General features: G+C 33.1%; 1 protein-coding gene across 4 annotated transcripts in view; it reads left to right on the top strand.

Annotated features, from left to right (window-relative positions):
• The first annotated feature begins 422 nt into the window (after nt 1–422).
• The window catches only part of LOC128191781 (sodium bicarbonate cotransporter 3-like), a 32,400-nt gene continuing 6,960 nt past the window's right edge, over nt 423–25,862 (top strand). Inside the window, exons 1-13 of one of the 4 annotated variants that reach the window (XM_052864077.1) lie at nt 423–509; nt 10,504–10,941; nt 12,947–13,078; nt 13,462–13,597; nt 16,101–16,261; nt 16,815–17,030; nt 17,354–17,541; nt 19,014–19,037; nt 20,996–21,238; nt 21,881–22,131; nt 22,296–22,470; nt 24,929–25,062; nt 25,295–25,856. In XM_052864077.1, the coding sequence (XP_052720037.1) occupies nt 10,860–10,941; nt 12,947–13,078; nt 13,462–13,597; nt 16,101–16,261; nt 16,815–17,030; nt 17,354–17,541; nt 19,014–19,037; nt 20,996–21,238; nt 21,881–22,131; nt 22,296–22,470; nt 24,929–25,062; nt 25,295–25,856 (2,304 nt within the window). In that variant the 5' untranslated portion in view covers nt 423–509; nt 10,504–10,859. Of the gene's footprint in view, nt 510–642; nt 3,049–6,385; nt 8,885–10,503; nt 10,942–12,946; nt 13,079–13,461; nt 13,598–16,100; nt 16,262–16,814; nt 17,031–17,353; nt 17,542–19,013; nt 19,038–20,995; nt 21,239–21,880; nt 22,132–22,295; nt 22,471–24,928; nt 25,063–25,294; nt 25,857–25,862 lie in introns of those variants that run through there. The other 3 variants (XM_052864078.1, XM_052864076.1, XM_052864079.1) reach the window with 3 other exon arrangements.

The following is a 25,862-nucleotide window of genomic DNA, read 5'->3' as shown; positions in this document are numbered from 1 at the left end:
TTTTTGGAGCATTTAAAAAATTAAAGTGTAAGAAATGAATGAACAGTGAAATTGAAGTAATAGGTACAACCCCCCCCCCCCCCCCCCCCTGACAACGGATCAGGATTGTCAAGATTTTGGGAATGTGTTTTTTTTCCTTGATTGTCAAAAAATTTTGGATGAGTCTGCCCTCCCCCCGCCACTTTCAAAAACAATGGTACGTGCCTCACTATTTTTTCTACAATCAGTACTGCGTGTATCAATTTGTCCACAGGTGCTTGTGAATTTGTCATATGGATGTGCGGATATATTAACAATCTTGTTTGAATTTACCAGATTTCAAACGAAACAAGCAACTTTGATTCATGTTGATTTATTTTAGCGAATTTTATATTTTTAAAAACGTTTCTAACTCGTGTACGAGTTGTCTACCACAGCTGATAGTAGTGATGACGTAAATGACCGGAAGTACAGGAATTAAGCAACAAAGTCGTAGAGAGAGAGAGAGAGACAGACGGTGGACCATGTAGGTGAGTAAAGATATCGTATAGCATATTGTAAACAATGTATAACATATTTCTTTTGCAACATTTTTTCTTCTTATCAATGAAATTAGATTTTTTCATTGATCTTAAAGGAAAAATGTTTATATTGGACATGAATTGCCAACGTGATCGTTTTTAAAAACCTCTTCTGTTTAAGAGATGTTAGTTGTTACTTGGATTTTCTTTCAATACTTGTAATTTTAAAGGTTCAAAAAGAAGAGATATATATAAAGTATCATGAGATAGTCCTAGGTGTGTTATAATTCAAATGTACATTAGCTGACAACTGCATATATCTGTACAGTGGTGTACTCAATACTTATTAGAACAAAAGATACTACAATATAATCTTTAAAAAAAAATTAAATGAGGAAATAAAGCATATCATAACAAATTTAAAGTGAGTACCTACAGATCTGTCTCCCGTGGATATATTTTTTATGTATATGATTATTGTGATATTGCTCATCAGAATCCGGAGTGTGACCTTCTTAAGATATGTTCTCATTAAAAGTACATGTATGAACTTTATTGAAAGGAAAGCATTATTCTATAGTCTGTCCCAAGTTATTGCTTCCATCGCTTTTTGATGATTTTTAATAAAAATACACATACCTGTGAAAGAAATACAGTTGAAATCGTTAAAAGGGAATATATCCAAGATATCTTCATTGATCAATTATCCCTTTCCACTCAAAAAAAATCACAGGAACAAAAACAGATTCCTTATGGAGATTTATAATGGGGAATGTTTACATCTTTTCTCCATTCGGAATACACTCGGAATACATTGCGCAATTTTTTAACGTTGTCATCCGGGCTTATTAATGGCTGTTGCAATGCAAAATCTCCGTAGACTTTCAATTTTGGGATGTGTATTGAAACCTGAAGCGGTAGAGGGGGCGTTTCAAAACAGATAATCTGGACACTTTTTATATTAGTGGATGAACGTAGTTTGAGCTCAAAGGTATTTACTGTTATTGAAATATCAAGCAAAAAGTGGTGGAAGCAAAAACTCGGGACACAGTATAATAATGTCATCCATTTTCTCTACATAGAACCAGTGTTTTCTCGTTGGCTTTGTTGTAGATTGAGTCATTGTGATTTATATATCATTCAGAGGTAGGATTATGATACACGTCCTTGCTCATTTCCCAAGGTGTATTACATTTAGGTACATATATTATATGCATACGTATATACCTAAACTGAACTTGAACATCTTGGGAAATGAGGACAAATAAGATCATTCTGATATTTTGACAAGAACAACATGCAAGGCTGTCATTACTAAACAAGCAAATTCTCCAGGGTTTGAACTTTGAAGGGCCCTGGATTGAGATGTTCAAAATTTTCTGTCACAAAAAGAAAAACTTGACATGAATAAAAATAAGTCACTTGGATGTTTTGAACTAGATAGATACTTTGCTTGTCGATGTTCAAAATTTTCTGTCACAAAAAGAAAAACTTGACATGAATAAAAATAAGTCACTTGGATGTTTTGAACTAGATAGATACCGGTACTTTGCTTGTCGTGCCAAGTTACAATGAAACTACAGCTAAAAATACCACAAAAGAGCAAAAATAATGTCGGGATATAATTCTCCAAAAACCACAAAAGTGATTGAAATATGAAGATGTATGTTGAAATTGTAGGACATAATTTTAAGTACTTCGTAACATTGAACGTGAGGTCATTAATCATAAGCTTCACACCAAGTCATATTTGATTTACTAGTAACACATAAATGAGTAAATGACTAAGGTCAATGAATTAATGTACTATTGGTTGTTTCCTTTCAAATCCTATTTGAATGTTGAGATCTAGCTGTATATATCTATAAACATGCGTGCATATCAAACCTATATATAAATACATGCATTAATTATATAATTGATATTCTACTTATTATTGAGATTGACATGTTTGTGTAATATTATACATTCCAACACTATGATAAGTACAAAATTCGTGCTTTCTGGGTTGATTGAATGAAATTTAACCATGAAAAAACACATTTGAAGATTGTAACATGTTTTGAATTTTGTAATTTTTTAAGCCAAACTACGTACAACACCAACCTCTTTCTGTGTCAAATGCTTTTTATCATGTTTTGATATATGTCCACTCTATTTGTTTAGATTTACATTTAAGTGAACAATTCTGTTTGTCTTTTCCCTGTCCTCTTTTGATTATATACTCAGATAGCTTGCTGTTATGTCTGATGTGCGTCAATGACCCTTTCTTTGCTACAGAAGTGATTTATCTCTCACAGATTTGAAGGTATCAAATGTTTGTTTACAGAGTAATTGAGCTACCTGAGGTTCTTAGCTTGAATTTGATACGGGAAACTGCTTGTATATAAAATGCTTTAAATGCTGACTGTGTTATGACAATTTTTAACTAGTTGTTTTTCTTTGCATGGTAAAGTCAGCGTGGATAAGCTTTGTAGATTCTTTGAAATATCTGTCCGAGATCTTAATGATGTCAAATTAATCACAGAATATACGGTACTGATTACAGGTATGTTTATTTGACAGATAAGCTGTGAAATATATATTTGTTCTTTATAAATATATAGATAAAAGTTTAGCTGAACTTTTACTGGATATCTTTATTTATATGATTGTGAAATTTATTATACAATCCTGTATATTGTTTACAATATAGTTCTAGGGCAAGTTACATGTACGATTTCATATATCAAACATAATCAGTGTTTGACTGATATAATCACTCATGTCCTCAATTTTGAAACCTCTTTAAACTCACCCTGTTCTTCACTCAATGATCATGGACTGATATAATTAGTTCATTCAGTCACTTGAAAAATGATAGTTCAAGATCCCTTTTGAATTACATATATATACTTGTAACTAAACACTTTATGCTGAATGAAATCAAATATTATTCTAAAGAATTGTTTTTCATAATTTAATTCAATTAAAATTTGCCAAGTTCAATACACAGTCAGTAGAAGTGATTTGTCAAAGCTATTAAAACACTGCATGAGCATGCTCACTAATAAAGGAATGAATTTAATATTTATTAGTTGTATATGACATGAAATGGTGTAGGGCAGTTTACGCTTTATAAACTACAAAGCTGTTTATGAAAAAGCGTAAAATGTCCCAAACCATGTTAAAATGTATAAAACTAATAAATATTGAATTCATTGCTTATAACTAAATTTTTTTGCTATAAATAGAAAAAAAAAACCCAGTCATTTGACCTTTTAAATGACACCAAATTGTACAAAATTCAAACGTATCGTCAGGTGGAATAATACTTTTTGTGACATTAGTCTTGCTATGATGTAGGCAACATTCTTTATATGATATAAAATAATTTTTAGCCAATCAGAAATTGCATTACAACCAGAATTAAATTATTCTCTGTAAAATTGCACACAACATGTACAGCAACTAACAAAATTTTACCAGTTGAGTTTATATACGTGTACCAATGATGGTGAAATTTTGTTCCTACCAAAACAATTCTTTTATGTCTTTTCAGGATTTTGAAATCTTCTTTCATCAATTAAACACAATTGTATGCCTTAATTATCAGAATTATTCTTTGTTTACCTGAAGTACATGTACAAGTCATATTTGAATTAATCAAACTAAATCAAACAATCATTGTAGAATACATGTACTTAAGAAATGAAATAAACCAAACTCAGCAGACTGTCAGCAGTAACTTAATTGAGTTAAACTTTTGCAATTGAAACTTTTTTAATGAGTTATGTTGCTCATCAAGAAAATAAGACTTTTTAAAAATTATTTTGAACTTTTTCTAAAAGGAAAGCCAAAGCAACTTACTGAAGAGAATTGTAGAAAAATCAAGTGTACTACAAGTATATATTATATCTTTAAAAAACATGCATTTGTCCTAACTGTAGTATAATTTATTCATCATATGAAATATACAGTACCGATCAGACCTAACCTAACAGAAAGTAAACTCCAACTTAACCCTGGGTTTACTTTTGGGGTTTACTCCTGGTTTACTCTGGGTTTACTAGAGTGGACCCAGAGTAAACCCAAAGTGGACACATAGAGTAAATCCCAATCAGTTGTACATACTCTTGAAAGCAGATGCTACATGTGTTTTTGGAATATACAAGGGCGGGAATTAAAGGCAGTACACGTAAGATGATAAAAGACAGGTCTTCTTCACACTTTAGTGCATACAGTGGACCCCAAATGCAAACCCAAAGTAAACCCCAAGTGGACCCAAAGTAAACCCCGAGTGAATGCAAATTTTTAAAAAGCAGACCCAAAGTAAACCCTGAAAGTAAACCCAGGGTTTAGTTTGGGTCTGCTCTGGTGTTGGGTCTGATCGATACTGTAGTTGTCATACGGTGATACCTTTAACTACATACAATGGAGGCTAAATACTCTATGAACTAGATATTTCTGAATAAAGGTCCTTCAATGAGGTCATGGTTAAATTCATACAAATAGATATTGGGGACACTTGGAAGCTACTCAACTATCCAGAGCATATTTAATTTAGAACATTCACAACTAGTTGTAAAAATAAGTTCATTCTAGATGACATGTTGGCTTTCATGAAAAACAGAGTAAATGCACCATGATGAATTGAGGCAGCAGCAGACACTTTCAAATTGACTTATTCCTTCTTTTTTTTCTCCTCGGATTCTTACATCTGTCGGTAAATGTATTGGAAGTGAATAAATGATGGAAACACATTCAGACTTCTGTTTCAAGAAAAATTGAACTCAAGGAATGAAGAACTTGAATAGTAGCCAATCAGAGGAATTGTATAGGAAAATACCAGAGAATACAGCATACATATACATGCAAATGTTTTATAGATGATTGCTTCTAACAGTATTGCTATGGAGGGCAGAGTAAACAACTAAACATCATGTTTTTTTCTGCCACCGCCATGTTATGTCCTTCGTTAGTGGCTAATTAATTGGCAGTACTATCCCTCCAGGCCTAAATTATCAAAGAACTACCCATCATTACCTGGTATTCTAAATTTTCAGATGATTCTTGTTTTTTGTGTCAATGATATTAAGCCCCATGATGTGTGCATGTCGCATGGGTTATATGATAACTTTTAATACAACAGGATGCCTGATATTGGAGTTAAGCTCATAGAAAGAATGCTTGTATGAATACTGTAATATATGTATACTATGTATGAAATAGCCTGGCTCTAACTTTGTGATGATTTAATTATGCCTCTGTTTAATGCCTCTGTCATAATACTTTAAAGAAGTGAATTGCAGTTTTCTACAAAATGAAGAAAATTTAACTCTAAAATTTTCAACTGTGTGATGTAGATGGCTTGAAGAAGCAGGAAAGTGAGCCTTTCATAATTATAATATTAAAACGGAATATCAATCGGAAATCTCACAGATCAATGCTCAGAGTTTAACACCAGGTGTATTTGCTTACTAGTCTTTGAGAACATTTACACATTAACAGAAAATAGCAGGCTTTTTATTGAGGTTGGTTCCAATAATTGAAGATGTTGGCTTTCTTAAAGCACACTTCTTATTACGTCAGTGAAGCCATAGAACTGAATAGTTTCTGGTTTGGGTTGCTATTGTTGAACTTCAACAGTGGTCTCTGTTTTCTTTATAAATAAACAACTATATGTCTTTTGTTGAGATATTATGGAAATATTATAACAAAGCAAAAGGATTTTTTTGATATTAATAAAAAGTGACATGTTTGTCAATAAACAAGGAATTTAAATTACAGCTGTTGGGATATTAATTCATACATAAAAGGTAACCTTTTTATTTAGTATGTGTTGAAAATCTGAAAACATGCAAGGGTAATTAATTTTCTTTTTTTTTCGAGTTATGCATTTAATATCAAGTCATGCATGTGTAACAATGACATTAAAAGTGTTTCAATGTTTTGGATGATATAATATTAAACAATAAAGCTCTCAGAGCTCTTGTGTAAGAATGCAGTAAGAAGGATTTATTGTCTACAATGAAAATTAAAATATTTAGTGGTTTTATTAAGCATTGATAGTACAGAGGAAGAAGTACAATTAATTGTTGTTGACGCATCACGATCCTGAAAAATTGTAAACAAATTGTGATTAATTGTGATATACAACAAGTACAACTCATTACCTGTAATTACCAGAGACATGCAATAACTATATGACCCTGTTTCAGTCTGTACTGATACACAGTTGTATGTTAAATAATAATGCCACAGTAACCAGGTTTTATTACTGAGGTAGAGATAGAATGGTGATATATGGCAGGTTATAAACCTTGTTACATAAATTAAAGGAAATCAGGAGTGTTTTAATGTCGTTCTCACAATCCTTCTCAGCTTCTTCTGGATTTTAGAAAAGAGAGAAATTTCCCCCTCAGGTAAAGAAAAAAAACATCGTAGTAAAAAAGCTTTGTTCAGGTTTGGCTTATCTCCTTCATTGGCTTGAGCTAAATATTAATTTGGGAATGTTTAGTGTGCTGATTCAGCAATATAAAAAATTAAAATAGAATTGTAGTTGTAATTTATGTACTGAATTTTGATTCTGAAGCTATAAACTGAAATCTATGTTACAAAGGTCACACGTCATGATGAACAATAACATGAATTTTGAGGTAGCACAGAGTAGTTCATGTGACACCAGCCCCAGTAAACTTTCATCGAGCCCAGTGCATTATATAGAGCCAGAGTTGAATAGTTTTTTTTAAAAAGAAAAAGCAATGCAAATTTTTTATACAATTCTTTTAAAACTTAACTTCATGAAGTATGTGTTTGTACCCCAACAATCTCGTATCATATTATTCTCAATTGGACCACTGTTCATCCACTATTTGGCTCAATTTTTTTATTACTTTCAATGAAAAATGGCTTCTGTTTAAAGTATATTTTATAGTATAGATTTATAGTACACTGCATATAAAGTGTTTAATTCATTCTAAAGATGTACAATGATACAAGTATCACACTTGGGTTGGTAAAGGTAACAAAAGTTTTAAAAATGATTTGGCAAAAATGTAATGATACTGTCACTGTTTACTCACACTTTCGTGTACATGGAAGTGTGAGTATTCACATTGACAGTGTGTCTGCATGGATTCAGATAGTAACCAGAATTTGGATGAAATGTTTACACACTAATGTATTATAAAGAAAATTAAACATCTGAAGAAATGTGTAGGCAAATCATACCATAAACCATTGGGGTCCAAAATGGGTCATGATTCGATTTTTTTTTTTTGATTTTACAATTATATGTACTGTATATAAATCCCTGAGAGAAATTTGTTCTCATTTAAACAATTTCTTTGGGTAAAATTAGTGGATATACTTAGGAATCAGTGAAATAATTTTTTTCTCATTTCCAGTTTAGTTATTTATTTCTCAGAATTCATTGTAAATTGTAAAAATGCGATAGAAAAGTGAATCTGGAACATTAGGTAGTAAGTTGGCTATTTCAGTGAAAGTTAGGAGTGAACATCCAGGCTTCCAAGGTGAGCAATGTAGCCTAGGGGCCTCCTTCTTTGTTTTAAATCCCCACCCCTTCCCTTAAAGTGGTGTCATTTTGGTTCAAATATTTAATATACAGTGTACCTTGATAAAAGACTGATTCTGGGAACCTAATTTGAAGACATTTTAAATTTCTTTAGAAAAAAATTGTTTCTTGAAAAAAATGTGATTTATTTGTGTAATTGCATGACGGGTTCCAATTTTGAATTGTCAAAAGTTGTGGTTTGAATTGTCAAAATTTCAGATCAAGTTACAATGAATTCAGGTGTGATATCACTGCTGTTCCTGAATAACTTACTTGTACTTGCATGTAGTATGGGTAGTCAGATACATGCCTGTGAACTAGGGGTCAGCTGATTATACAACAAGAGTACAAAGACTTGAGGGGCGCTGGGAATGTCCTGACTGAATGACATGGGGTTCAGTCACCAACCACTCACAGATAACCCAGGAATGTGCTGACCTCTTTCCACCAACGTCATTAACTGGTAGCAATCTCTTGTGACGTAAAGTTCATATTCCATGTCAATAGTACCCCCCAGCCAGCAGGTGACTGGGACATGTTAAGATGCTGGCCATTTGTTGACATAAGGACCATATAAGAGACTTTAGATCTCTCTCGATGAATCAGATTTATTGTCAGTCTTCCCAGACGTTTCTACAGTGACCAGCTGAGGCTGGAAAAGAAATGTTTACTTTTTTATTGATTCTGAGCTTCAGTTTGCGGAGGGCATCAATGGCAGCTTCCTCCGTGTTACTACTGTAGGATTTCCCAAGGAAGTGATTCTGTGATAGTTTTGGAAATACAAGTTCCTAATCCTCTGTTCTGTATCAAATTGATTATATTAGAACAGGTAAGCTGTTTCTTTTTTCTATAATGTTTGGACACACAGATGGGGTAATTGCTAATAGATTTGTGGTTGGAATGCATTGTAATGCTGCTGCAAGCATTGCTATTTATAGATGGGTGTTATAACCTGCTCTCTTTCTGCTAGTTAGATCACTGTCTCTCTAAAACTGCATGTACATGTGTTGTAAATGTATAAGGTGTCAAAATGTTGGCATGAACATTAGACACTACTCAGTATTTAGTAACATTTGGTTCAGACTTTCCCACTACGTTGTTTTAGAACAAAAGTAAAACTTTTGGATAAGCCTTTCTTTGATGGAATTTAAACCATGGCTGGAATTGCTGCAAGTGGATGATCTTAAGTGTGGATCCCTTGCTTTTGACCAGTACAGATGTCTAGTATCTGGGTCAAAAGGTTAATTGTTAAGAATGTCAGAGGTTTGAATATGTTTGTCTCTACGCTGATTTTTTACATGCATGTTTCCTTTGCATTTAATTTTTGATACCGGTACATGTACTAATGCCAATTGACATTTCATATTTAAATACTCAAGATTAAGCTAAGATATAGAGGTAATAGAATGTCGTTTATAAGTACATGTATTGTTTGCTAGTGCATTAAGGGATTACAGCTACATGTAGTCACAATCTCTTTAGGAAATCTAAACTTCACCTGAGAATAACGTACATATATATTATGATGCACGTAAAAAGATCAACCCAGCTAGTATTTGTTTTTTTAAGTTATGGGGGTCAAGGTCTGAATGCAAGAAAATGTGGATTGTATAAGTTGTAAACTGATGTTGTAGAAATATCACCTGTGTACTTTTATCTTGTAAGAACTTGCTATCAAACAGTTTTTCTTTGATTTGATTATCATTGTGAGATAAAGAGTCAGTGTCAATATATATGTTATCTATGGTATATGTGAACTTGGTGTGACACCAGGGGGTTCATATCACAACAGATAGTACATCAAATTGTAACTGTCCAACAATATGCGTGTATCAGTAGTGCACATGCCAGACAAAACCAGTCCTCTGTCTGTGTAATCAAGAGTTAATGAGGTGATAAAAGGGCAAAGATTCTGCCATTATGTTTACTGCTTCTATTAAACTTGCTGTAGGTTCATTTGAAACATTACCTGTTAGGCTGTTACTGATTTAATCATTTAGAACAATTTGTCAATTTGGTGGTTAATAAACACAAAGGACTCCAAAAGATATACGTGATACATGTATACCAAATGCAGATAATTGAACGGTCAGAACCGTATAGGTTGACTTTGTGCTCTTTGTTACATAATCCAAATCACCACTCGTAAATAAACCTAAATGTAGAACTTGCAGTGCTATTTTTGACACTGTGCTACATATAGATTTTCACATATTGTAGATGATGTATAGTGTTTGGTGAGCTGATTAAATGGCGCATAAGCTTTTAGTACTCTACTACTCTTTCTCTACCCGTAAACTCGGTGTATATGACCTTTATAGTCACGTTCTATCTCTTAAATTGATTTCAAGTACCACCTGTTTCATTTCTTCTCATGCAAGAGCAGGATCAGCCGACGTGGATTAATATAATGCATTGTCTGACAGTTTCTCTAATTTTTTGTTACAGATGATGTCCATGTGAGAAAAGTGTGTCCTGAAACTCTGACGGTGAAGTGTTAACAGGGGAAACAGGTGGTCTGTCTGAACTGACAGTGATAATTAAGTTAGAACTACCTGTTACTACCTATACATCTTTAGTGGACTCAGGGACTTCAACATCTCATTGTATCATGTCATGAGCCGGAACACACAACGAAGATAGGAATTCAAGATTGCGACAATATAAAATCTAGCTATTCCTCCTGTGACAGCGTGACTATTAAGGATATATCTTGGATTTTGAAGGGAAAATTTTTTGCAATCAACAGTAATTTGACTTTAAGTTGGTGAAAAATCTAGGACTGACAGAATTTAAGGAGCATAATGGACAACCAACAGCAGCCTGTTCGAGATCAGGGACTGATCTCTGTGGCTTCCCATGTTCTGGATGATTCTGACATTAGAAGTAAGATTTTCTTTATTTTATTATTCAAGATAGGAATTGAAAAGGATGAGATACTAAAAGGAAGGCAAAATTGTTTAACAGCTTTTTCAATCCACTGTAAAAATGAGGATGTAAAGTATGGATTTTCTTATATGAAAATTTTTATTAATGATAATTTGTAGAAGGAAAAATGACGGGTTTCTTAAAAAAAAACAAAATGGCAGAAGTAGTCAAATCTTTGGGTGACGTCATTAAAACAGAGGTTAATGAAATGTTACTTTGAGACAGGTGTTAAATCTGCTGAAAATTTGTAGCTGGAGGTTGGTTCAGATGTTATAGTGTCTGTAAACAGGCCTCTCTGCTCTATCAGGCACTGAGAGACTCTCTAAATACTTGACTTTTGAAGAGTTTTCATGTGGTCTAGTACTCTCTGAAATTTCCATATGTTGCTCACCTTAGTGAAGCACAAACTTTTAGTATTGATCTAAAAGTGTGTCGGGTATGGTATATTCAAACAACTCTTATGTATTCAATGACGTTAGTGAAAATTTTGTTCTCAGATTGGTTTTGTGAGCCAACATGCTAACAAAGGAGATTCAACTTCATAGTTTTTCTTTGAAAGTTTTAACAATTTGTACATTCATGTGTCATAAAATTTGCCAATAGAAGTGATGAATATGAAATGACAAAGCTACTTTGATGATTCAGAACTTGATAATTGGCAGACTGGTAGCAACTTTTTGGAAGAATAAATCAATGGACATAAGAAGCACATCTCGCAAATTTTAAAATCTCTGTTTTGATATTCAGAATGTAAACTACATGAAACGATTTCAAATTCAACGTTTGCAATTTTATATTTTCTTGATTTGATGCAAAATGGTTGAATCATGGATTAACAAACTTGCATAAAATAAGAAATCTACAGTAATAGTTGGTAAATAGCGGTATAGTTGTAAGAGGAAAAATCAGTTGTTACATCAGCTAATGAAGAAAGAAACTGCACCAACAGTATTTGAATATATCAGTATTAAAGCTGTACAATCATTGATATCTGTACTTGTGTGTGTATAAGTTGTGTGTATTCGGTAGTTTGGGCTTTATTGATGCTGCTGTAACTTCTTGAAATATAAATCAATTTCAAAGATTTCAGCCTCCAATGGAGCATAATTTATATACTTATTTACCATATCTACATCCTTGTATTGACTTCATATGTCTGCTTTGTATAGATCTATATTATCAGATCAATAGATCTGATTGCTTCAAGGAATCTATTTTGATTTTTTTCTTCAGGAATCCTTGATTAGATAGATCAATCAGCAAATAAAACTAATATCTGAAACATATTTTAATTTAGCTCCCAGTATGTTTTAAATTTTGTTTTTGACATTTAGGATTTTGTTTGATTATTTTAGGATGATACATCATCATATATCTTTAAGTGACACTTCAAGCTGAAGTGAGCACTGCATTTAGTAGTACAAGTACTAATATAAAGAAAATTAAACTAATTTTAGGAATTTGATTTAATGGATTATGAATTTGATTACTATATGAATATGGGTACTTAAAAGTCATACAGTCAAATTCCTGAGTGAACATGCATAGACACAATGAAAGTTTGTTTGGATCCTCATCAATATTCATCAATATATTCCTATATCCTGGAGCTAAATTTGTAAAAATTTAAATTTACAGAAATCATGATATGATACGGTAGTTGATTTTGGGTCCTATAAAAGTTAGGAATTTTAAAATTTGCAGGTTATGTAATGAACAAGGTCCTTATAATTATAGAAATACCAAGTTTGCATCAATCTTCTTATGGGGATGATCTTTATTATATTATATTTTATGAAAACTCTCTCATTTAGTACTTTTACTGTATTGAAATACATGTATTTTGAAGCATGGATATATAGTACTAAGTTGATTATCCAGATTGAATCCAATGAATCTGCATGTGTTTATAATAATTTGCTGTATGTATTGCTCTACAAAGAATTTTTATTTAATTCGACAGATCATAGATCCACAGATGCTGTATATATTGGGTTACATGTGCCAAAACGAAAACATCGACGCAAGCGCCATAAACACAGAAAAGTGGAAGGGGACAAAACTCAGAGCAGCCAGCCAGAAATCTTCAAAGATGGTAATCAAAATTCCCTCAACCAGCAATCAGATGAAAGTTTCTTCATGTTTTTTTTCTTCAGAACTATCAAATATTATGATTTAATGTACATACAGGTGCATGTACAACAATACATGAACTTGTCATAAATCATATGTTTCTTTGAGTCTGTATTAAAAATCTGGTCAGATAAAAGTTGTTTCTAAAACGTTGTCAAGCTGAATTTTGCAATGACCTTATTGCTGAGAGATTCATTATACTGCTGGTCTGCAGACCATTCTGCTTTTAATTGGCCATAACATAGTCCACTGCAGGTCATTTTAAGGTTATTGCTGATAAATAAGCCTCATCTACTCTAAACAGAATGCTGCTAAAAACGGAGAGTATATATTTTCTTGTTGCAGTTGCCAACCCCGCCCAGCGGGTTCAGTTCCTGTTGGGAGAGGAGGAGGATGAGGAACACAAGTCCCACGATCTGTTCTGTGAGATGGAGGAACTCTTCTATAATGGAGATCAAATAGAGTGGAAAGAGTCCGCTAGGTTTGTCTCCCACTTCTAAATGAAGTGTAACTATAGCTTATACACCATTTATTGGTATTGATCCTTCAAGAACTGGCTACTGGTTCTGTCCGATGAGCCAGTGTAGATAAGTGCTGTCCCAGTTCATGATTCCAAACCTGATACGTGCTTAGAATTTTCAGACAGACAAATAAAAGCACACTTTTTGCTAGCTATTAAGAAAATCTTTTTTTATTTACGTTTTTTTACGTGCTTTTAATTCTTGTGAAAATCTTTTGACCTTCAGTAAGTGAACAATATTACAGTTAATTTTCATTGTAAAACTGCAGAGGAATGCATATATAAGGCCATACTCTCACCAGAGGTTTTGCTACACAAGCTTCGCTTACACCTCTGTGAAAGCCCGATGTACATAATTCTTGTACAGATTGAAACGATGGGCAAAACAAAAATTAGATTGACATAGTTACTTCTTTTATCTATTTGCACATAGGCTATAAATCTAACACTTGTACAGGTATACCAATTTGTCTTATTGAACACCCTCAGGATTTAGAGAAATTGAGCAGTTAAATTTAATTGATGCAGAAGTTCTGCACTTTAATTTATAAAAAGATAAAAAAAAAACCTCCATATTTTTATATCAGTGTGCATGTGTGGGTACCTATGAGTAAAGGATTATAACTGTCTCATGGGAAATCTTTTATTTTGGTTGTTTACATATTTAAGGTTATTCTCTGAATATAAATAAAGTAACATTATATCTGCACTTTCCCATTTTATAACAAGACATTTGATCTGTGAATTTTCATGCAATCTGCTCACTTTTTGGAGGTGGTAAAGATTAAATGACTTCTAAAGTAAAATGAAAGTTCTGACAATTGCATTGAGTGCTTAAGGGTTATTCTCACTTTTATTTGTGGACAAGATCTTCATCTGAACAGCTTAATTTCGCAAACACCCCCTCTTTCAGTCTCTGTTCTCCACATGAAAGAAACCACAGAGATCCCTTAACTTGAGCTTGACTGTTAAATAGATTTATGGATAGTAGACCTACCCATCAGGTGCATAAAATATACTGTAATTTAAGCCTGCAGTGTTTAGTCAAGGAAAGTTTTATAATCGGAGATAGCCCTCAATAGATACAAGTAGAGGAGACGTGATATTGATTTATATGAATAAAGAGTCTCAGGAAGACTCCTCTTGCTTATTATACTTGATTCCATCTGTCAAAGCCTCTCTGTTGTGTTGGAAGATTCTAGGAGTGAGCAAGTAGTTCATCAAACTTACACAGTCTAAGGAAAAGTCAAGAAGTAATTTTCCAATGATAAGGCTTGTTAGTACATCAAGTACCCGTACATCAGATATAATCATCAGACCATGATAAATTAAGTTTATTCGAAGGATAGAATTATTATGCCTGTAATGTTTTTTGAACATGCAAAATAACAACTTTTAATTTGTGCCAAAAGAAGATATTGTATCTTTGATTAACTGAATTGTACAAGGTGAAATCTTTATCAAATTGTAGTATTCTATAATATTTACATTTTCAATTGTCTTTGTCTGTGATAACATTACGAATCAATTTTGAAGCCTATAGCCCAATAACTTCGTAATAGATAATGACACAAAATTGGCATGTCTTATAGCATAACCGGAAAACGGTATTGGCTGCGCCGCATAGTATTACATAGAATGTGCTACATGAAAAAATAGTGGTTTAAAATGTTGTTTTAAAGTGTTCAAGTTGGAAATAATGTAAATATAAATAATAAGAAATAATTCTTAGAATATTATGAGGTGATAATTTCGGTTGGAGCGTGGTCAAATCTATCTTAAAGTACTTCAGGCTTTATTGGATTGACCACAACTGATTGAAATTATAACCTCATAATACTCAAAGAATGATTCCTTATTCCTTAAGTAAATGACAAACTGACAAAAAGTTGATGGCAGCTGTAATAATGGTTGTTTTATTTTTTAAAAAATTCAATACTTTTAATGTGATTTGAACCTGTAACTGAAGAATCTACTGTAAACTAATTATATTTGGCATGTACGATATTTGATGGAAATTAGTTTTTGAACAAGTTGGCATGGATTTGAATTAGCTTATTCTGAATGTGACTATTTTTATACGTATATGCATGGCATTTCGTGATGTACTTGATTTAGTGGGAGCTGCATTCTGCCAAAAGCGCTAAATAGAATACACAGCCAAATGTAGTATGTTTACAGTATATGAGTATAAACTTGGTTGGACAGCTTACACTTTATAAGTCATAAAGTGGTTTATAGAAATGAAAAAATCTGTACAAAAGTACATGTAATGTCATGCATATTGATCTGTTTTTTGGGGCAAGCCATTGTGATGCCATCAAAAAAGTTTATACTAGTGTAAACTCTTGTATTTAGCCAATGAAACAGTGCTTAGCAAATAGATTTTAAATTATGATATGTCACATTTTCTATATGTGATTTTATTTATAAACTTGTACCAGTAATGTTAAAATTTTTTCAGGTGGATCAAGTTTGAGGAGGATGTGGAGGAGGGTGGAGAGAGATGGTCCAAGCCCCACGTAGCCACCCTGTCCCTCCATTCTCTGTTTGAACTGAGGTGTAATATCCTCAGCGGAACAGTCATGTTTGACATAGAACCTTATGACCTGCCATCTCTAGTGGGTATGTTTCATTTTTTGTCCCCAAAATTCTGTAATGAATTTAAATTATAGCTGTAAGTATGAGGAAATGTCGTTGTTATGATTAATTTTTCAGCTATCCAATATCTATTTCTTAGGATTGAAAGTGATTAAAAAGAAAAAAGTTAGATAATTAAAAAACTGATACAGTTTCCTGGGATTGTTCTTTAGTTTGGTTTGATAAATCACCTAGACCAATGATCAAATTTCAAAAACTTGGGATTTTTCTAGTTAGGTTTAATTGAAAATAACAAATTACCTTATTGAAACCCATATTTCATTTAAAGTTTGATCAAAATAAAGATCCTTTTCAAACTAGCCTGTGGCATCTTTGAGTAATTACCATGGAAGGTTGTCATTTGGTTTCATTGTTAATGAGGCTGCAATGATTTTCATCATGTTTCAGTGGTGTTAATAAAACTCATTAGGTTCAAGGTACATTTATTCCAATAGTACAGGTGATATAAAATCAATAATAGAAAATAAATTTGTTGTTTATTTTCTACTAAAGTTCCAAGGTATTGATTGATTAACAGAATTAATAGTGGATACAATGGTGGCAAGTAAACAGCTTGAAGAGAACTTAAAGGAGAGGTTCGTTGAGACAATGTTGATTCGACATCGACACCAGAACCAGAAAAAGCCCCAGAAGCTGGACGAGAATGGGGGAAGCAAAATTCACCTGCCCCTGATTCGATCTATTGCTGAAATTGGCAGGAAAAGTTCCGAACCACGGGGTTTTCATAAGCATGGTAACAAATACAAGGACAGAATTTTATTTAATCATAATCGCACCACACATCTCTAGCATTCCTTGCTAACAGAGGTTGAATGTATATGATACCTATATTAATTGGTTTTACACATAAATGAATTTAATTATGATGTTTATATTAACATAAGGGAAATACAACCACACTAGATAATCTTCAAAAAAAAATGAATAAAATGAATTGTACAGTTCATTTGCATTCTTAAGTGATGATGATTTGCGTGTGTCAAGAGCTCTAAAAATTCCAGCTGAACTTTCAGTATCCATGTTGTTAATCCAGTCATGTTGTACTTCTTCATACAGAGGACCCAGATAACCCAGCACAGCTCCTGAAGAACAGGTTCAAGAGTGCCAAGAGTTCTCCGAATTTCCACATTCCCGAGAAGCAAGGGAGTGTTCCAAGCCGACTAGAACACCACACAACGTACGCAGGAAGCTTATCGTCCAATCAGAGCAGTAGTGATCTCCTAACGCGGGACTCTTCTCATAAGGTCAGTGTTACTGCGTGAAAAGAGTCTTTAAAATAGGATTATTTGTGGGAATAGAGATCATTATTTGAACTTTTTACTTATGATTTCATTTAGTTGTTATGATATTTTCAATGAGATTCTTCGCATATTTTTTGCAACTTGACCCAATGCTTAATGTATAAAGCTAAAGTAGTGGAAAGAAATAAATACTAGTCTAAGCTTTTAGAGCTTTTAAGTTCTATAGTGAATTCTGTTTGTAATATTTTTGTATTTTGCTTGAAATTAAAAAAAAGATCTGGTCAATAAGATCATATAATAAGTTGTATCAATTACCAGGTATTTAACTCAACAGGTTTTGAGGATCTGGTCTTTCATAGATAATGGTATAATTATTCTCAGTCAAAACTAAGAATAATTATCAAAATTTGCTTCTTACTCATTTTGTTGCTTACAAGTGATTTGGACAACAAATAGGATGTCTGAATCTTTCTTCATAGTGTCTATATTTTTGGATGACTTTGTTGTTCAGTGTACTTTGACCTAGCTTACACATTTACAGAAAATTAATTTTAGATATTTGAGTTCATGCGCACCTTAACTGAGAAATTACTTTCCTTGTGGCGTATTTTACATTTAATTTAGATAGCCGATTAACTCTTTAAACAATAACATGTTCAGAACAAACTCAAAGTATGTGTTCCAAGCATGATCCCCTGCATTCAGATGACTTGAAGATAAGGAGATAAATAGTTTAAGTTCAAGTATATACATATTTTCTTGAATACAATAATTCATTGTCAGCATTCTAACTATGTAGAGAACGAGGGTAAGTAGAATTGTACCAATTTGTAAGTGATTTGAAGATGGTCTACCTGTCCCTGACTTAACTCCAATTACTCAATTTGACTCAAATTAACACACAAACAAATTAACACACAAATGGGTGCAATTTCTATGCAACACATTTGTCTACATTTTTATTTATGAAGTCTTTTGTTTTACAACTTATATACCTTTCATGAATTGATATAATTTGATCCTCATCTGCAGAAAGGATAAATATTTACCAACTTTCACATATTTGCTGTGAGTAACTCAAAAGACACACCATTCAGTATACAGTACCTTTTTTTTTATTTCACATATTTTACCTAGTAATTTTTACTGATAGTTTGCCTTGATCTAAGAATGAACCATCTTTGAAATATATTTTTTCTTTCACCATTTTCAAAGACTTTAGTTTATATACCAGTTGTCATTTTTTTTTTAAAATTCACATTTAATTTAAAGAGGCCATGCAGTTTCTTTGAAATCAGTATATACATTATAAGGGAATAAACTTATAAATAACCAAAGATAATGATTCAATGTAGAATTTTGGATGTATATCACATTTATTTTATATTGATCGACTTATGAAAATGAGCAATTTTTTTTTATATATATGTGATATATATGTATGCAAAAAGTCAGTAATTATGTAAAACTTTCAGGACTTGAGCCACATGAGCAGTCATGTAAGAGCCTGCATTTTCTATACAGCCATACTTCAGTCATGATCTTGTTGTTTTACCATCATTGTTAGTTGATTTAGTACACATGTACTCAACCTATGTATGGCGGTGGCTATGGCCACTGCCATACACAGACATTGGAGAGAATAACAAGCTTGATAGCCCAGCAGGAACACATGATAATGGTTAACTGTCATGGTGAAAAACAGCAGAAAACTATTGTATATTTATCATCTTTTTGGAGTAAATTGTATTACATGGATTATTTTTCTTACTCAGTAAAGAAATGTTTATTATGAATGGACCAAGATATAAAAAAATCTACCCTTAATGATTAGGTTAAGAAAAAAGAGATTTGTAATTTTTTAAAGACATCCTCAAAAGTGTCTGTTTAGAGTGTGTTCCCTATGGCCTACCACTGCTATATTCTTTGGAGTTGTGGCTACTACATGTATGCATGCTAATGTGTAGCTACATGTTGATACGATAAGTAGATGAGATCTTTTCAGATGTGTTTGTCTTCATATGCAAATTTATTTACCTATTTCAAAATTTCTGTTGTTTTGAACACTTGTACAATGTAAAGTCACAGATATATTGTCAGACCAAAAACTAAAATTTTAAGAGTATACCATTTTAAAAGTTAATTTGTTTGACGCTGTACAAGAGAGACAACTTCTGGAATAGACTCATGCATGACTTATAGAGACCTGGACCAGAATCATCAAACGATCATCACTGCAAATTATTAACCCATTAACTAAACTTTAGTACACAATTAGCTCTAGATGCCAAAGGACTACTACTTCATAAGATGTACCATTTTACTATAAAGCATGCCTTATTGCTAAAATTAACAAATATTAAAAGTCATTGGAGAGGACCTGTAATCAAGAGGCTATACTGGTAATGGAAACAGAAAGGTATCAAATTGTGTACGTTGAATAGAATAGGTTAAAAAAACATCCCCCTCAATCTTTGCTCAGAAAATCATGTTCAAAGAGCAGGCTTTGTCATGTCACAGGTGATGCCTTGTGGTAAATAAACTCATGTATCGGTTTGCTCAATTTTCTAAGGTGTTTCAAATTTCAAATAACTTAAGGTGGCTTGCAAGTACATTTGTACTAAGTATTGTTGCTATGATATTGTCTGCAAATATGTTGATAAGTTTGATATTTGCATGCAGCCACATTTGATGCGGACAAAACAATCATTTTGGAAGTAAAAATCATGTGAATTCAAATAAATTTATTCATCTGTGAGTTTTTAAATCGCTCTGAAATATTATCTTTTAATTATCATTTCTCTTGCCTATTGATTGAAGAATGCTAGTGCATCAGAGTTAATTTCTTCTAAAAATTTACCTAAACAATCATTGATCTTTGTATGAATAGCTGACAATTTTAAAATTTTATGTTTCCTTATATAGTTTTCGTTGTTCTGTTATGTTTCATCTTTTTTTTTTGGAAATTATCCATGAATGTTCTTTGATTGCTCTTTGATTTTCTAAAATATTAATCAAGGATCATGTAAATATGAAAAGGTGGTAATTTTAGAAATCTTATTTTGATCGATCGTTCAATTCTGCTTGATATATAGCTGCAGCTCTTAAATAAATTATAATTATCTTTTAACTATGGAAAAGTTTATTATTGAAAGTCTAATATGTGAATAAATAAATAAATAAAATGATACATGTTTTTTAAAACTAATCACAGCACATTGCACTAAGTAGAAACTTGTAATAAATGTATCGAGTCTTGAATTGGGTTTGTCCATCATGAATGTATTATTGTATGCTTGTCAAAGAGGGGTGGCAAAATCTTGGGAGGATGAAAGTTTTTTTTTTTGAGAGCATCACAAACATTCAATTTGGACAGGACCCTAACTGCCAGCCATAGCTGGTGCCATTTTTATATACATGTAATGTTGCAATTATAAATGAATCTTCAATGTTGCAGAGTCTACACTTCATGAAGAAGATTCCGCCTGGGGCAGAAGCAGCTAACATTCTTGTGGGGGAGGTTGACTTTCTGAATCACCCCGTGGTCACATTTGTCAGGCTGCTGCATCCCATTATTCTGCGGGATTTAACCGAAGTTCCTGTGCCAACCAAGTTTGTATTTATATTACTAGGACCCATGGGAAACCAAAGCAAGTACCATGAAATAGGAAGATCCATAGCCACCCTAATGTCTGATGAGGTGAGATTTCTGAGAGTTCATGCCTTAGCAGAGATATTCCCCCTCATAGTAATCGGAAACAGAAACTTGTGTCATATGTAGTTTATTGAAGGCTGTAATAAAACTAGGTTTTTTTATGATAAACAATTCTGAGACCAAAGATATGCATCAGCTATTCAACTTAATACTGTATCAAGGGCTTCATTTCTATTCTAATTGTACTATTTAAAGCACAATGGTTTATATTGTTGACGAAGGTTCAAATCTTGGCCATCTTTAAGAAAGACACAGTTTTCCTCCATTAACAATTATCATATAATTTTAAAAACTGTAGACACTTCTGTATACAGGGAAATATTCACCCCCATTTTATTTTTGTCCCTTTCGGCCTTGTTGCAAGCAGGCAAATTTAAGACTGGGCAAATTCCAATATCTCAAATTATTACTCTTGCAACATGACTTTGTCTGAGCGAATTCAAGACAGGGAAAACCCTTTACACATAATGAAGGGCAAAAATAACCCTGTATACAGTATCGAAGATAATGTCTGTGGTTTCCTTTGACATATTGGGAAGCAGTGTTTTAGAATATTTAATATTTTGAAGTGATATAAAAACTACTGGAGATATTCTTTTTAATGATTTGTTTTATCATGTCTTTTAGGTATTTCATGATGTAGCTTATCATGCCAGGCAACGCGACGACCTGTTGGCGGGAATAGACGAGTTTCTGGATCAGGTCACTGTCCTACCCCCCGGAGAATGGGATCCTAGCATCAGGATAGAACCCCCAAAACAGATCAAGGAGAGCAGGAAAAATAATTACTACACCCCTCCCTCTAAGGCAGACGGGGGAGAGGAGGAGATAGTGGAGGAGTCGGACCATGTAGACGGGTCGCTGGTTAGAACCGGCAGGTATGTCATTTTGTTGCTCTCTCTTTTTATGTCATGATAATGCCAGAGTACCTATACTGTAATCGCAACTTTTCAATACGTGACCTCGAAACATTAATATGTATTTGAATTTCTCTTTGATTTGTTTTTTTGTTTTACATAAACATTGTTTTATTCAATTTCAGACTGTTTGGAGGGGTGTTGGAAGATATCAAACGTAAAGCTCCGTTCTACGTCAGTGATTTTAAGGACGCCCTACACGTTCAGTGTTTAGCCTCATTTATTTTCCTTTACTTTGCTTGTTTAACACCGGTCATCACGTTTGGAGGCCTACTTAATGATGCCACTGGCGGAAATATGGTATGTACACTGCTCCCTTCATCTACAAAAAGAGATTTATTTGCATCATTAATGACTGTAATTTAGATTAACTGTATATTGGTGGTAGTCATTAACTTACTGCTCTATATGTTTTTTAAAATTTTAATTTATTTATTAATTTCTACTGCCTATCTGTAGAAATAGATTATCTTTAATTTTTATTTATTTCAAGTTTTCTGATTAGGTAGCATATACATGTATTTTACATGTTTGAAATAATCAAATTTATTTTACAATAAATTGCATAATTTCCATGCATGTCAGAACAAAATTGTGTGTTGCCTTTTTATGTCATTTTGATTTAATTTGGACAGTTTATATTGCCTTATACTTTTATTTTAGCTCACTAGAGCCACTGGCTCAAGTAAGTTTTTCTGATCAAAACTTGTCTGTACTAAACCAGTAGGCACAAACTTACAATGAAAAGGTACATTGCAATATAGTTATGTTTCATATTGAATATAAAAGAAGTCATTAACTTTTACAAAGGACCACATACAATTGTGTATAATTCGAAAAACCAAAAATCCTTAGGGTAATCAAAATGATTACCTTTGTTACCTTTGAGGCAGGTAAAGAGATTCATACCACAGTTTTCTGTGCTGGGGACTTCAGGCTGAAATTTTCCTGTAGACCTGTGCTATTTATATTGTCAAAGCTTATGGGTCATATTCCAGATTTTCAGAACATTGAAAAACAAAATCTTGGTTAAGGTACCTCATTACTCTTAGACTGATGTTTTTTAAGACAATACGTTACAAGATGAATTGTTGTTTTGTTATGTTGAATTGTTTGTTTCAATCAATTTGGTTGAATATCATGTAGCTCAAAGTTTAAATTATTGGGCTTGTGAACCCGCAGATAATATGAGTTTGAATCCACCTGGGTCTTTTGTTCACATTTTCTATTCGACTTTTATATTTCTTATCCATCAGGCTATCTATCATAATCAAGTAATTTTCTGCTGATTTAAGAAACTACATGTAGCCCTTAAGCTCAGTAGTAAACAATATATAGAAACTGAAGAGAAGAATGTATGTGAGCATTGTGGCTTGTGGGCCTCTTATTTTGCTTTACTTATTGACTGATTCAATGATTTGATTTGACATCTCACAGCTGTATAGTTTTTCATTTGGTAAGATGGTGGTAGATAGATACACAAGATGACAATATGATGAAGTAGACTCAGAAATCACTGCATGCTAGTGTCAGGGTTATCTGCACTTAACATTGTAATCTTTATACATGTATATATATGTATTATTACAGTTATATGTAACTGGATCTTAGTAGTTGAAATCTGAAAACGCTGACCTTTAAATAAATTATTTTTGGAAACAGATACTGGTATGTAAAATAACAGTGCACTTTTTAAAATTACATAACTTTGGTTTGCAAATTTAGACAGAAAAGAAAAAAAAAAACATGCTGGTTCCAGGTTATTGACAGAATTCAAATATTTTACAAAGATGATAATGGGGAAAATTCACATCATTTAATTCCAATTCCTATTGTGCACAATATTTTGCTCTTTTTCCTTATTCTATGAAGCTAGAACCATTTTAACATGATCTTGTACTTTCGGTGGGAAATTATTTCTTGCATCAAAAAAATCAAGCTGGTTTCAAGTGAAATATGCAAAGACTGCATAGTCTTGGCTTAAAAGCCAAACAAATCTTGTTGATTTCAAAGAGCCATGACTGAATGTCCAACTATGAGACAGACAGACCCACATCACATTGCTACATATGTATTTGACACAACTACCCTAAGTCCAGGCTCTTGTTAAAATGGTTTTGTTAGGTTGTCAATACTTATTTGTTTCTGGAAAAATAAATTTAAAAAAAAAATTTAATCACGATTGAATTTTAAATTAACTGGTATATGCCAGTGCATGAATTTGTATATATAGAGGTGGTTTTAATGATTACGAGCAACGTATCTAATAGCAAATATGGTTGGTTTTTATAAAAATTAGACATTTAGAACTGTTGATGTGGGGATTGGGTTAATCAAGTTACTAGTAGTGGTGAACTAAGTAAAAATCCCTGTAGAAAATTGAAATTAAACACTAATATTTAAGACAGGGAAGGATGCTGGGTAAAGGTAATCTGGATGCCATGTTTAATTCTAAACTTGATTATAACACATACCAGAGTACTGTTTTGAGAGCAAATGGTTTACATTATTTTTGCCAAAAATTATAGACTGCTAGTTTCTTTTATGTAACATAAAATGTCATCAAGTTGATTTCCATTGACTTTTTTATTGTTTGATTAGTTTAATACTTACTCAAATTTTAAATCTTAATACATGTCTGATTAACTTGTGTATACACCAATAAAAGTATGTTAAGTATTATGATTTTGTATGTGTACTTGGTATTGTAACGAGTGTGCCGACTAAGGACTGACTGGTTATGTTCCTCTGTTGACAGGCGGTGTTTGAGAGTATCTTGGCAGCCTCTATATGTGGTATATGCTATGCCCTGTTTTCGGGACAGCCCCTCACCATATTGGGCAGCACTGGACCAGTACTGGTTTTTGAGACCATTCTGTACCACTTCTGCTAGTGAGAAACTTTATATATTTGGTCATGTATCATAATATCAGACAATTACACAACAGATAATTGCATAATTTATTTACTGTTATTGGGTAAATATGATTTGTGGAGGACCTCCATAAGCTCTTATTACCAATATTTTGGAGGCAGAGGTAACTGCTATGGTTAATTTTTCTACTCGACTAAACAAAAATATGGTTAATATCTGTCAACAGTTTGAATGTGTTGTATCTTTCAGTGACAATGGATGGGACTACTTGGAGTTCCGCCTGTGGATCGGCTTGTGGACTGGTCTTCTGTTGATTGCCATGGTGATCCTAGACCTGTCTGCATGGGTCCAGTACATCACTCGCTTCACAGAAGAAAGCTTCGCACTACTGATCTCCTTAATCTTTATCAAGGAGGCTTTTGCTAAGCTGGCCAATGTAACGTTGACCCATCCCATACACTTTCCCATTGAAACCCGTCCAGGCTGGTGTCAGGGAATCTGTCGGCCACCACTGGTCAATGAGAGTGCCGCCACCAATGTCACCACTGCTGCAGTCGGTAGTACCACACTTCCTACAACAACGTTTAATGTGATTGAGAGCACTACCCCGGGGATTAACATGACGGCCTTCTGGGCCAATAAGACCCTGGAGGATTGTGTACTCTCTGGAGGACACTGGGACAAGAATTACGATTGTCATGATGATACAGAGCCAGAGGTCTTTTTCCTGTCTGTGATTCTATTCTTAGGAACTTTCACAATTTCTATGACTTTGAAGGGCATGCGTACAAGCAAATTTTTCCCTACACAAGTGAGT

Source organism: Crassostrea angulata, chromosome 7 (assembly GCF_025612915.1).
Source record: "Crassostrea angulata isolate pt1a10 chromosome 7, ASM2561291v2, whole genome shotgun sequence".
Classification (NCBI taxonomy): domain Eukaryota; kingdom Metazoa; phylum Mollusca; class Bivalvia; order Ostreida; family Ostreidae; genus Magallana; species Magallana angulata.
Note: the sequence above shows the minus strand (reverse complement) of the source record. Positions and strands in the feature narration are given on the sequence as shown.